The sequence below is a fragment of the Nothobranchius furzeri genome, chromosome 4 (genome assembly GCF_043380555.1).
Source record: "Nothobranchius furzeri strain GRZ-AD chromosome 4, NfurGRZ-RIMD1, whole genome shotgun sequence".
Lineage (NCBI taxonomy): Eukaryota > Metazoa > Chordata > Actinopteri > Cyprinodontiformes > Nothobranchiidae > Nothobranchius > Nothobranchius furzeri.
In genome coordinates this window covers 61,991,810-62,006,036 of record NC_091744.1, presented here as the reverse complement: position 1 = coordinate 62,006,036, position 14,227 = coordinate 61,991,810, and the positions used below count along the sequence as shown (strand labels likewise).

General features: G+C 41.3%; 1 protein-coding gene across 1 annotated transcript; it reads right to left on the bottom strand.

Annotated features, from left to right (window-relative positions):
• Positions 1-5,939: 5,939 nt before the first annotated feature.
• Positions 5,940-13,994, bottom strand: hal (histidine ammonia-lyase). The gene is made up of 20 exons (XM_054732893.2): positions 13,409-13,994; positions 13,209-13,269; positions 12,993-13,020; positions 12,840-12,914; positions 12,690-12,762; positions 12,516-12,582; positions 12,396-12,433; positions 12,183-12,308; positions 11,904-12,043; positions 11,686-11,733; positions 10,177-10,324; positions 10,003-10,098; positions 9,747-9,805; positions 9,525-9,605; positions 9,334-9,399; positions 9,091-9,256; positions 8,825-8,959; positions 6,768-6,876; positions 6,600-6,669; positions 5,940-6,517 (listed from the first exon to the last, which is right to left on the bottom strand). The coding sequence occupies exons 1-20, from the start codon at positions 13,653-13,655 to the stop codon at positions 6,386-6,388; spliced, it is 1,965 nt and encodes a 654-aa protein (XP_054588868.1). The 5' UTR covers positions 13,656-13,994; the 3' UTR covers positions 5,940-6,385.
• Positions 13,995-14,227: the final 233 nt, after the last annotated feature.

The window sequence follows — 14,227 nt, the reverse complement described above, 5'->3', positions numbered from 1 at the left end:
CACCCCATATTGGCATAAAATCACAGATTTATTAAAAAGACAAATTGAAATATCACATGGTCCTAAGTAGTCAGACCTTTTGCTCAGTAGCAGAAGCACCCTGTTGAGCTAATACAGCCATGAGCCTTCTCGGTTAAGATGCATTACGTTTCTTACACATGGATTTGATGGATTTGGGGAAAAATTGACAGGGATCTGAGTGTGTACCCACCACACATACATATACACACATATATACACATATATATATATGTGTGTGTGTGTGTGTGTGTACATGTGTATAAAACAGATTGAGAAAGTGGCCATTGGTTTTCATAGCTGTCCTGTTTTCTAACCATTTCCAGTCTGTGCAGCAAACTGGTGTCTTTTAAGGAAGTAAAACATGTGGAAACAGCTGTGTCAGCGGCTTTCTTTTGCCTAATAAAGTAAAACTAAAACAAGTAACTTCACATAAATATTAGAACAAGACACATACACACACATGTACACACAGACCACAGAACAATAAGTGGCTCGCACAAGGAGGACCTCTAATTGTTTGATTCCTTCAGAGATGGAGAAGAAAGGGGATGTACAAGTAGGCCACGATTATTTCACTTGGCTGCAAAGCTATAAGACACCTGGGATTAAAATTCTACAAAACTGTTTTGTAAAATCTGGTCATATCTGAAAGGACATTTTTTATAAAAAACAAATACTTTATAGCATCTTTAACAACCCTATTAACGCATGGATTATTCATTAGTTACATCTTAAGTAATGACCCATAAAATGTTAGATTCCATAGAAAATATGAAATCAATTTGATGTATCTTTGAATATTACTTTACACAGAAGATCGGGACTTTTTATTGCAGGGATTAGGTAACACTTCGTATTAACCCAGAATCGAGAGAGAGAGAGAGAGAGAGACAAGTTTTAAAGTTTAAGAAGATTTATTTCTAAACAATTTAAAACAAGGTTAACTAACTCTAAACACTCTGTGTGATGAGGTGTGAATGAGGCAAGATGGATGGTGTAATGTGAATGTTATTATCAGAACTCTCATTTCCAGAGAAGCATTAGTTCTGTGTGGGAGCAAATGTTTTGCTCTAAACTACAGTCGGAGTTTCAAAACCACATTCAGATGCCATATTGCCGCTCTACATACCCTTTGCGGAGACCTCCATGTTAGATCCAGAATGCCAGGTCCTCGGACCCCCCTTTGGTACCGGAGCCGATGAAACAGCGTACGGTACGACTAACTAGTCTTGGTATTGCCTCCAGGTAAGCGACAGTTGGTTGACAGTGTCAGCGGGACCCTGACGCATCAGTGAGTTCAGCTTTACTCTGCAGGAGTGTTGCATTCAGGTGTAGCTTGCAACAGGTTTTATTATCCAGCTTGTCAAGGTTCTTTGTGGTTAAAAAGTTACGAGTGGCCGGCTCGAAACTCTAGAACTTTTAAACACAGTTAAGGGTGACGTGGGAATTAGTTTTATAATTCAGATGTTTTGATTTATGGTTGAATCAGAATTTGACAACAAAATAAACACCGCACAGACCAGCATCTTGATGTGGCACACCTGTGAGGTGGGATGGATTATCTCAGCAAAGCATAAGTGCTCACTATCACACATTTAGACTGATTTGCGAACAATGTTAGAGAGAAATGGTAATATTGTGTATCTGGAATGAATTTTAGATCTTTAAGTCCATCTCATGAAAAATTGGAGCAGAAACAAAGGTGTTGCGATTATATTTTTGTTGAGTGTACATGTACCTTTGTTATTGTTTTTCTTTTTCAAATTATTTTCTTAAGTGTTTGTGCTGCTGTAATAAGTGAATTTCTCCACTGTGGGATCAATAAAGCCTATTCTATTCTATTCTATTCGATTTGATTCAATTCCAAAGGTGCAATGAAGTAAGACTGACATCGCGTGGTCAAACTTGGTTACTGCAGGAAATGTTTTTTTTTTTTTTGCCTTATATCTCAGTGCCATTCCATGTGTTCATGGCTGTTGAAAGTTCAATTTTCAAAAGTTTAAGGTTCTCAATACTCAAGTATCTTCATGTGTATTTGTCAAGTATGTTCTTGTCAAGTACAGCAGAAAGTCTATTTTACCGAGTACAGGAGGATGAAGACGGCATTTCTAAGAGAACCAAACTCCATTAAGTCATGGCAACAAGCGCTGCTTTAATTCTATAAGTAAAAACAACTTGAAATAAAGATAAAACTCTAATTTGCCCCCTGAAATACAAAACAACAGTTAATATGTTACATTTGTATAGCATTTGATCTTTTTTTTCTAAATTAATAAAATACCAGCATTTCCCACAGTTAAATGAAGACAAAACAGAGCTATTTGAGGCAACGCTGCTTTTATCTTGATTTAGTTAGCCAGGTAGCTTTCTGAGGGATCTTGAAGAGTCAGAAAAGAACACAGCAATATTTGCAGGTAACACACAATATAATACAATAACAGACAACTTTATACTTATTTAGACTTAATTATTTGTACTTTTGATATGAAAACACCACAGTTAGCTTTTGTCACAGTCCTTCGTGAGTGGCTGACAACAAGTCCAGTGTCTCTCTGCCGAAGAGAGTTTCCTTTGAGTAGTGGGCACACCTGTGGCTGATCTGTTCAAGAGAAGCAGGACCCCATCACTCCACTGGATAGTTACTCACGTTGGGAACCTTCTAGCCAAGTCCTCTTGTGCTTAAAGTACTCTTGTGGCTTTGCCCGTAGAAACCAAGATTGGCAACTTCTCCACTGTGTCTCCCTCAGGTACTCTCATTCCTCATCATCAACATAATGGGAACTCAGACTTCTAAGTCCTGCTCCTCACTCTGGCTGCCCGCTTTCAGTCGCCTACCTGTCCACCTGCAGCTCCACTCTGGACTCCCTCCTCTTGTGCCTCTCACCCTCATCAGACCTCTTATCCCCCATGTATCAACCCAGGCTCTTGAACTCATAAGATTCTCCACCCCTCTCAACTCATTCTCCGTTAAATCCCCCACTAACTCATGCTTTTCAGACTCTCCTCCTCTGGATCAGGAACTGTTCTATCAGCAACGCTGATTAATTCTTTGTTAAAAAAAACTTTATCTTATCTCTTTTGGTTTTGTGACTGATTTTGCATGTGGGTCAGGAAAAACCTCCCATTGTAACAGCTTTCTCCACTGCAATTTTCCATTTGGGATATAATGGTTTGCAACACAGTGCATTGATCATCAAAGCAAGAACACATTTGGGAAGTTTGTGAGTACTTGCCATGATGCAGGATTGGAAGTACTCGGGCCAATGCTGATGACGCAAATTCAGACGAGTACACATTGATAAACGGCCCTGGATCAGCACCAGTAGATTCTAGATAACAAGCAAAGATGAGTTGTACACAGTAAGTTGATGAGGAGATAAATATATCGTCATATTTAGTGATAGCACTCTTGGGTGTTTTACAGCAGGGAGCACTTAATACACTTAATACGGTAATATTTCTCTGGCATTGGAGGAAGTGCGGTTTTTTGCTGTTAGCTTGCTGTTATAGTTCTGAACTACTCGTTAAAGGAAGTAAAATGCCACTACTGACTTATTTATTCACTTCCCACACACATTTCACTGTGATGTTGGAAATCAAAAAAGTAGCTTGAGATATTTTAGAGCAGATGATTTGCTTCCCCATTAGCATTGATAGCTCAATGTCAGCCTCTATCCTGCTCTACCCAATTTTAGAGTAAAAAAAATGCCAATGCTTCTTAGAGGTAAAAGAAACAACTTCATGGTTACTCCTGTTTACTGGCTTTGGTTCTTTGTTCTGTTCTGGTCCTGCTGGACCTGACTGCAGCCTCTGACACTGTTGACCATTACCTGCTACTGGAGAGGCTGAGAGACTGGGTAGGCCTATCAGGAACTGCTCTGGAGTGGTTCTCCTCTTATTTTTCTGAGTGCCCCTCTGTGACCATCTCCAAGTTTAGGTCCTCCACCACCTCTCTTACCCATGGTGTCCCACAAGCTTCTGTGCTGGGGCCTCTGCTCTTCCTCCACTATCTGCTCCCTCTTCAGCACATCCTGAGCTCCTTCAAAGGAATCTCCTACCATCTTTACGCAGATGACATCCAACTGTACATCTCCTTTAAGCCCCATGAGATGTCTAAGCTGCAGCTATTACACACCTGCTTAGACTCCATCAAAGCCTGGATGGCTGGGAACTTTCTACAGCTGAATGAAGATAAGACTGAGATCCTCATTTGTGCCCCAGACAAGCTGGTTCCCAAAGTCAGAGACTCTCTTGGTCAGCTTGCTTCTCACACCAAACCTTCTGTCAGGAATCTTGGCATGACCTTTGACCCAGCTCTCACCCTGGATTCTCATGTCAGTTCTCTTGTTCGCTCTTCCTTCTTCCGTCTCAGGAACATTGCAAAGCTGAGTCCCATTCTGTCCTGCTCTGAACTTGAGACAGTTATCCACACCTTCATCTCCTCACGCTTAGACTACTGTAACTCTCTTTTCACGTGTCTGAGCAGAACCTCCCTGAACCGTGTACAGGGGGTTCAGAATGCCTGTGCTCGGCTTCTGACCAAGTCCTCCAAATACACCCACATCACCCCGCTTCTCCTCCAGCTTCACTTGCTGCCAGTCAACTTCAGGGTTCATTTCAAGATCCTGGTTCTTGTCTAAGGGGCCTTACATGGACAAGCACCATCTTACATTGGTGATCTTCTTAGTCCCTACACCCCCAGCAGGTCCCTGAGGTCCAGTGATCAAAGCCTACTGGTTGTGCAGCACACCAGGCTAAAGACCAAAGGTGAAAGATCATTTGCTGCTGTGGCCCCTAGACTCTGGAACTGTCTCCCCGTGAGCCTGAGATCAGTGGACTCAGTGGCCTCCTTCAAAAAGCAGCTGAAAACTCACCTGTTCAAGCTTTGGTGTGACCTTCATCACCCTCTTCTTGTTCTGCTCTCCCAACCGATTCCACCTTCCTCAGGATCCACTGATTTCCCTCTTCCTATTCACTCTCTCTCTCTCTTTCTTTACATTTTTTAATCACAATTTTCTATTTTTGCTCATTTTAAATGTATTTTTAATCATTTTCTAAATTATTTTTTATACTTTACATCTTCTTCTTCTTCTTCTTCTTCTTCTTCTTCTTCTTCTTCTTCTTCAAGCAACTCAAGCTTTTTGCCTGCCAGTGTTTAATTACAAATGCAAATGAACAGCGAACAGTGACAATGTCCCCTTTTTTGTTTGTCTTTTAAAGTAGAAAAACTGACATGCCACCAGGTGGCAGATGTAGAAATATGTTTTAGTACAACCTTCCTTCCAACATGTCTGCAACATTACCAGGGATGGGCAATCCTGAAGATTGTTTTCATGCTTTAACACACCTGATTTCAATCAGCAGGTGATTGAAAGGCTTTTACATAGATGACCTGTTGAATTGGTGATTCAACCATGGAATTAGTTGTTGAAACAGAGAAACAACTAAAACATGCTGAATAGCGGCCCTCAACAATCAGAGTTACCCACCTCTGCACTAGACTGTTTTGTGATTATTTCACATTAGAATTTCTGCATATTGCTTCTTTAATGTACCTTCACTTTCCTTGAAGTGTGCAAACCTGATGCTGCTTTTTGTTGTCATAATTTTGAGAAACTTTTGAGTTTTTGGTCAAAAAGTGTTGGTCTGTGCCACATGTTGTTGCTTTTAGGCTCATCAAGCTGGGTGTGGATCATGGAGGCTTCTTGCTGCTCTCTAAACCTTCAGCAGATAAAGGTGGTGTGTCCTGGCTGAGACACAAGTACACATCACATACTATTAGAGTGAGTGTACATCCTTACTTTGGTTTCAACAAAAGGTACGTAGAATCTCTGTCAACCCTTTAAAATTTGTTTTTTTTTTCACTGATAATAATTTATAATTTTATGATTTGTCAGCAAACGCCACAACATGAATGATCAGATTTGTACAGTTTTATTTCAAGTAAGAAATATTAAGTCAGCAGTTGATTAAAACTGAAATTCACTTAATCTAAAAACAAGAATAAACATCCTGCACACTGTTTGGACAAGTAAAAACTCTTGGGGAGTAATTATTCCAGGAAAATACTTCATCCTGTTTCATCATAATTAAAAAAAAATACTGAGGTAGATGCAAGGCAGTAAGGGTTAATTAATACCATTTCAATGAGACAACGATCTAGACAAATATAACTACTCCACAGAGAAGCTGGACGACATAAACATGTTTAACAGGAATATGGCTAAAGTTACCCAGAATTTACTGTCATGAATCAACACAGGAAACACAGAAAGCATCCACATCAATCTTATATCACCAAAGACCTTTGTTTCTTTTTAGTCAATAGAGCTTGTTGTTGTTCTTGCAATAACAAAAAGACATTTCACTCATGACGAACTCGTTTCCTTGGTGATGCTGGAGGATCCAGAGAGAAGGCAGTGGGAGAATTGGGACGAGACTCTGGGATGTATTCAGTCTGATACTTGTCTATGTACGGTTTGGCCACATCCCACACCTGTATAAAATATATGTGTAGGAAATTTAGACACAATCCCTTTAATTACCAGTTACATTAATCCTTTAAATGTAGAACTTGCCTTCTGGTCTATAATGAGACGATGAACAGCTTCAATGTCTGGAGACATGAATCTGTCTTTGATCCACGGCCTGTTAACAGCGGTAGAAAAGAGTGGAAATCAGATCAATATTAACCATCCTGTGCATAATTCAGAGCTTTGTACCTTGCCCTCCTCTGTTTGACTTACTTGACCACACTGCGCACAAGTTCATAGACCTTCTCCAGAGGGGTGGTGGTACGAAGTGGGCGGAGGAACTCAATGCCCTGACAGGCCACCAGCAGTTCAATAGCCAGAACTGATCACAGAGATCATCCATTCAGTTTGGTAACAGTTAGTAAAACAGTGAATAATAACATCTTTATTAGGAATCTCTTTTTTTTTTTTTTTTTTTACTTTGGAACATGGTTGTCACAAAACCACAAATGGGAAAGAAATGTAGCTGCATCAGTAAGGCATTAAATGACTTTAAAATTTACAGCTGTGCTCCTGAGACTTGAAGAACTGCTGCTTTTGCATATCCTAGGAATCGGGACAAACCATTATCAAAAGGTTTTGCTCTGCAGGTTGGTCTAGCCAAACTCCATTGTACCCATAAGGAGCGCTGCATCGCTTCGTTGTCCCTGTTTACTTTGCTTTTCAATATATTTGCCTGCACCGGAGCTCGGCAGTAACCCCATTTGATCAAGACACCTCCCTTTGTAGCACCAAGGCGTAATCACCATTTATAAGATGGATAATTACCGCAATATTACTGCCAAGTGAGGCGGAATGAATGCTGCAAAATGTGTCCATCGCCATGTCGGCATGGCGCGTTTATAAGACACACCATTGCAGTAATATTACGCTGATATGCCGGCATGGTGTTGTAAAAAGGGCTATAGGGTCACAATACCATACCATAAACTCCACTTCCCAGCATTCCCCGCACCAGTACCCACCTTCCCACATCATCAGGCTCAATCTATATCAGGAAGTTCCCCACAACACTCGGGGCTCAGTTACAACTCTCTGTCCATGGCTTTAGCACTCCCTTAGCATTTGGGTCAGTTAACAGCAACTAACACGGTAGTGTGTTTTATTTTAGTTCAGCCATTGCTTTTGCAGCACGTTGGCTCACTCTGTCACATCGCGCACCTAGAGCTCCCACGCTCACCTCGCTCAGTCGCTTCCTGAATGCTGCAGTTCATAATCCACTTCTGGTGGTCACAGCCCACTCGGTTCCTGTCCGTCTCTTAGTTCCACGCTGGAGCGACCGGAGCTTCTGTGCTCACCTTATCCTTTAGCTTCCTAGCAGCTCCACCTCCTTCAGTCATGCCAGATGGTTAAAGCTTTCAACCGGACATGTCGTTGCGGCTTTCAGATTCACCCCGGATGACCCAAAGCTTCCACGCTCACCTTACCCAGCTGTATCTGAACAGTAAGCCCATTCTTTTTACTTCCTGGAACCTCTCCACATTCTCGTTTCCCTTTGAGGCTCATGCCGTCATTCTTAGAATAACGGCATGTCAGATGTCTCCCATCGCTAGCACTTCCGCGTTTGGGTCTTGTAACACTCTACAGACCTCCTCACTGTTAACTACGAAGGGGAGGAGCCTGACACATAGCACACTATGTTTGCAGAGAGACGCTGGGCGGGCTTAACGCCAGAGCTGCAATGGAGAAAAACTACAATGATGGCATTGGCTCAGGGACAGCACCCATTTGAAATGTCTTTGGCATCAATTTTGGACGATTTAAAGTTAAGCTTTTCTGTCAGATATGAGTAGATAAAAGTTCTTAAGTCCTAGTTTCCATAGCAACTACTTTGTCACATTGTTTTTTGCTCTGACTGGTCCAATTGTGTGCAGAGACTGTTCGAAAGACAACCATTGATTCTGCCCCACGACTGAGCTCTGTCTATGGGTCGTGGCCAGACTATATAATTTTATATATATAGTTAAAAGCTGAATATAAATCTGATAGTTTTAATGCTAATGTGCAACAATGGAAATAGCCAAGCAAAATAAAAGCAGAGTCAGACTGTGTGATAGATCATATATCTATGTTCCTACACATTTAAATGGTTACAAAGAAATTGTGTAAAGGGTCATCTGAGCACATGATCATCTGTTATTCTTTTCACATTATTTTTTTAATGAATTTTAAAAGTATTAACTGTTTTTTAGGAACTCTTGAAATTTTCAAGATTGTTTTCAAGTTGAAAAACAATGTGGTTGTGCCATTTACTGAAGGAAAATGTTCACCTTGCTCCACATGCTCTACAACCCTCAGGGATTTGCGAGCGGCCCAGCCTCCCATGGATACGTGGTCCTCTGTGGCAGCACTGGTGGACAAGGAGTCCACAGAGGACGGGTGGCACAAAACCTTATTTTCTGAAACTTAACAAAGAGCATGATTACAGATTAAACACCTTTCCTTCACACATCTTGAATTGTAATTTGTCTTGGATAAAAGCCTCTTAAAACTGAATGATCATAAACATCTTCCTGTCTAATCCTCAAACACTAACCTAAAGCAGCAGCAGTGCAGTGGGCGATCATGAAGCCTGAGTTGAGGCCACCCTCGTTGACGAGGAAGGCCGGCAGCTCGCTCAGGGAGGGGTTACACAACCTCTCAATCCTCCTTTCACTGATGGAGGCCAGCTCATGGACGGCGATGGCTAAAAAGTCCAGAGCCTAGAAGAAACAAATTATCATTAACAAGTGACAAAAATAAAATCTGCAGAAGATCAATAAACAAATACATTACAAACCTTTGCTGGGTATTCACCGTGGAAATTCCCACCTGATATGGTCTCGCCTCGCTCTGCAAATACCATCTTTGACCAAGTTAAAGCAAAGTAAGTGCTATGGGTTTCAGCTGTGACCTGGTGTAAAAACGTCATCTAAATAAAATGTTGAATGCAGATTCGTGCCACAGATGTAATACTTTAGTGAAGGATACAGGATTATCAGTAGCACTGTTAATTTCTACGTTGATGATGTCCTGCACAAATTTGATGGTGTCATTTGCAATCCCATGAACCTGTGAACACAGAAAACATGATACAAAGGAAGTCTCTTATAACATCCCACCTCATCACTGGTGCTGTTTTATCAAGGTCACACAATCAATGATGTCAAGTAAAAAAAAACACAATATGTTGTTTTCCAGAATAAAGGTTACCTGAGGGCAGCATCGCATCGTGTAGGCATCCTGGACTCTGTCACAGAACCTGTGGCTCTCTAGAAAAATACACCAAACACAAGCTGCATTTCAGTGCTGCAGGGATGAGAGTGCAACCTAACTAATGGTACAATAGGTTTTGATTTGGGGGAATTTTTTTTTAAATGAGATCAATTCAAACCCATACATAAGTATATCTGGCTTATATGATTTATATCCTTTTATTTGTCTACTTTATCTGAGTCTGTCCACTGACCTGCAATCTCGGATAGGTGGTGATCAGAGTCCAGCAGCGAGCGGAAGCGTTGAGCAACCTCTATCTGTCCAGGATGAGGCCGCAAAGCATGGATGTCTATGAGAGGAGACCAGAACGTGAGCAGGCATGAAGGGTGGAAAACTGTTAGTTTAGTTCATGCGTGCTCCTGCTCACCGCTGTCAAAAGCCTTAGTGGTTCCCTTCAACACCTCCAGGGTGAGAGCAGCAATAATATCTGCCTGGCGAGCAATCGCCTGGGCTCTCTCCACTGCCTCCGCCCCTAAAGAGGTGATCATCTGAGTCCCATTAATCAGAGCAAGACCCTGAGGGAGAAAAGAAAGATGGGTGTGTTTTTGTGTTTTTAAAGGTCATCTTTAGAGAACTGGTGCAGTTTTGAAAGATAGACCGTACTTGAAGGAATCCGGAGGTTTACTTTCATTTAAAATCTAAACGAAAGGCTGTTACATGAAGAAGTTTTCATAAATGTAGTTTTTTTTCATCAGAATTTTTACGGACGAAAGCAAAAATGCAAAGCAAAAATTACTTGGATAAAGACTGAAACAATGACTACAATTGATTGAAATTTTTGTCAACAACAAAAAAAGAATCAAAAATTGTCAATAAAGAAAATCCAATCAGAAGATGTGAGGAACAGACAACCAATCAGCTAAGGGAACAGGCGGGACTCTATGAGAAAAGAACCGGTCAGAGTCCAGAACTAGCCTTCATTGAGCAAGCTGCGGGAAAACAACAGTAGAAGAATTTATGTCAACAAGGAGAAAATGTCCACAACAGAGAAAAAGAATCAAATCTGAAAAGTGTTTGCTGAGTTAATTAGACATATCACCTTCTACAAGGTAGAAATGGGCAACTTCTGAGTGTGTAAACTCATGCTGCATGTGAACAATACTAATTTATAGCATATGCATTTTATGGTTTATTTATTAAAAAGATGTCATTGTGATGCACTATATTCTATGTTTTAATGCGTAGATAATGAATGTTTAATAATTACATTTAATTAATAATAATTTAATAATACAGATTATTTTATTCACATTGAGAGACTCAGTCTCAAATGTATGTTTTGAAATTTTCCAGTAAGGATTTAAAATAAAACAATTATAAATGAATAAAGACTTTTAACGAACTAAAGTGTGAAATGTGATTTTTTTTCTTATTGCAGCACAGTTTCCTTTATAGATGTTTTCATTTGCTCGACTAAAATAAGACAAACTAAAAACAAATATGACAACTAAATCCTGACTGAAACTAAACTGAATTATGTTGTCAAAATACTAAAACTCAATTTAAATTTCTTGTCAAAATGATGCAATCCAGCGCTGCAGGGTGCAGAAGTAGCCATAGCTAACTGGTTCTACTATTTACTGCCCAAATAATCCTAGAATCCTATTAAAAAAAAGCCAACATCAGTGTTTAAAAAATAAAGTTCGCCAAAACAACTCAAGTTGTTTAGCATGACAGCACTTCACTTTAATCAGTTGTTAGCTTCAATCCAGTCAGAATAAATCTGTTTCTCCAAACTGAGCTAGTTGAAATATTCTACAATAAGGAATTATTTTTTCATATTTGATATTTCCACAGAAACCATGTTTAAAGATCTGATTTATTACATTTTCCTGTATTACAGACAGAGCAGCACATGCATGGATTTAGACGTTACCTCTTTAGGCTTTAATGATACTGGCTTTAGCCCATGAGCCTCCAGGACCTGGTCAGTAAAGACAAGTAAAAAAAAACACATGTACAAGGTCAAAGGTCATCAAAAAGCAAACATGTTCTCCTGATGGACCCTACAGCTTTGTACTATTGCAAATACAAAATGTGCTTACTGGATTAAAACTGCTGTTTATGACCACAGAGAAAAGACTCTCATCTTACATATTTGGCGTCTGCCCATCCGCTCTTTGGGGACCACATTTTACCCTCTCCCATCAGCCCCAGGGCCAGGTGTGAGAGGGGTGCCAGGTCTCCGCTGGCACCCACTGTTCCCTTCTCTGGAACAAAGGAGAGGCAGGAAGCTGCAGGAGTAGAGACCAGGATTAACCATGTGACTGTCGGCTTCCTGACTCTGAATTCCTAAGGATGCTATCAATGATTGATTGAAATCATTATCCCACTTCTTGATGGGATAACAGAAGCTGGGTGAAGCTGGTTCACCATTGAATGCTTGGATCATTGCAAGAAGAGTTTCCAGAGAAATGCCACTGTGTCCCTTGGCCAAAACATTGATCCTTAGAGCGAGTAGCATGCGTGTCCTCTCAGGGCTCAGTGGGTTCCCCAAACCTAAGTATCAGACAACTCTGAAGCATCTTCAATTACAACAGCTCTGAAATCTTACTCTTGATGAGAGTTTATAAATATTTGTATTACCTGCTGAGTGTGAACGCACTAAGTTTTCCTGCAGCTCCCTGTGGAACAAAAACATTTGACCATCAACATGTTCTCTAGCAGAGGACAAAGTCAATTAACAGAGCATAAATGTGCTTTTACTTGAGCTTGCTGACAGGAATGACAGTTCGGGCAAATTTCCCAAAACCCGTGGTGATTCCGTAGACAACTACAGAAAGAAGAGAGACTATGTAAATGTGTGTTTGTAATAATGTAAACCAGTTAGTGCTGAAACTGGATTACATGATTTATTTAGATTTTTCATCTTGGATTGACCTTTGTTTTCTTTGACAATGGTGTCCAAAAGTTCTCGTGCTTGCACAACTTTTCTCTCTGCCTCCGAGGTCAGCTGAAAGAATGCCAGCAAATGGTTACTTTCAGTTAAATAATACCACAAACTGTGCCAAAGACAGCGTATATCATTACCTTTATCTTGTAGAGTCCTCTTCCTAAGTTAACTAGATCTGTGGATGTCAGACTGTTGCCATCTAAGTAAATGTACTGCACAGGGAATCACGTGTAAAAAAAATTATAGTACTCAACAAAATGTTCAAAAGACAATGAGAAAAAGGAAGTTACTTCTCCTGGTTCTTTGTATGCAGCTGTTCTGATGTTGGTAGTGTAGTTAAGGATGGATTTCAATTAAAACTATTATTCTCTCTCTCTCTCTCTCTCTCTCTCTCTCTCTCTCTCTCTCTCTCTCTCTCTCTCTCTCTCTCTCACTCACACACACACACACACACACACACACACACACACACACACACACACACACACACACACACTTAGGGATACATGTTAGAAACTCCAGGCTCACATGGGATGAAGTCAGGAGACATGGTGTCTCCTTCAATTGCTGAAAGCAAACCAAAATTATTGTTAGCTTTAATTGCACTTTTTCACGAAAGTTGTGCGTAATTACGCACGAGTACGCACGCTAAATATTAAAGCATCGTTTCCCCTGTTTGCCCTCCATTCATGTATTCAGTTATTACCAAGCTCGACGAAGTCATTATCCTCCAGCACATCATCGATGGTGTCATCTGCGTCCAACAAGCCCGAACCCTGGCACCTGCGCACAATGAACCGCGTCTCCCTCACTGACGCGATGCCGCCGTTGTCCGGTTTGTTCTTAATATACCGTTTCAGCGCCTCCAGTCCGAGCCAGTGGATCGTGTTGGACGTGTCCCGGCAGGGCACCGCCAGCCACTCATCACGGATGTGGACGGTGAAGCGAGGCATGGCGCGTTAGCATTGAACGCTGCACCCCGAGATCCAAGGATCCAGGTTCAACCGCGCTCCGTCCGGTGACCAATCAGATGAAGCCGAGGGAGGACCACGCCCGGCCACTGTCACACCTCTGGAGAGCAGTGACCTCCGCACAGGTCATTCACACAGATGTTTGGACCCATCGACCCGCGTGTGTGCACGTGATTCAGGAACAAAAAGGCCCCCAACAAGTTTGTTTTGTATTCTGGCGGCAGTAAAGGTGACTTAAGATCGTACAAGTTGGATTTGACTTCATCATCGCAGCTGCTGTTGTGATGAGAGGACTTTTATTGTCGTTTGCTGTCATCAGAGATGCTATGACATCCATCCATCCCCCCATTGTCTGAACCCGCTTTGTCCACGTGTGTGTGTGTGTGTGGGGGGGGGGGGGGTAGAGCCAGTCCATAGCAGGCCAGGGCAACACAGAGACACGCAGGACAAACAATCATGCACACACACACACACACACACACACACTCACACCTAAGGACAATTTAGACAGACCAATTAACCTAACAGTCATGTTTTTGGACTGTGGGAGGAAG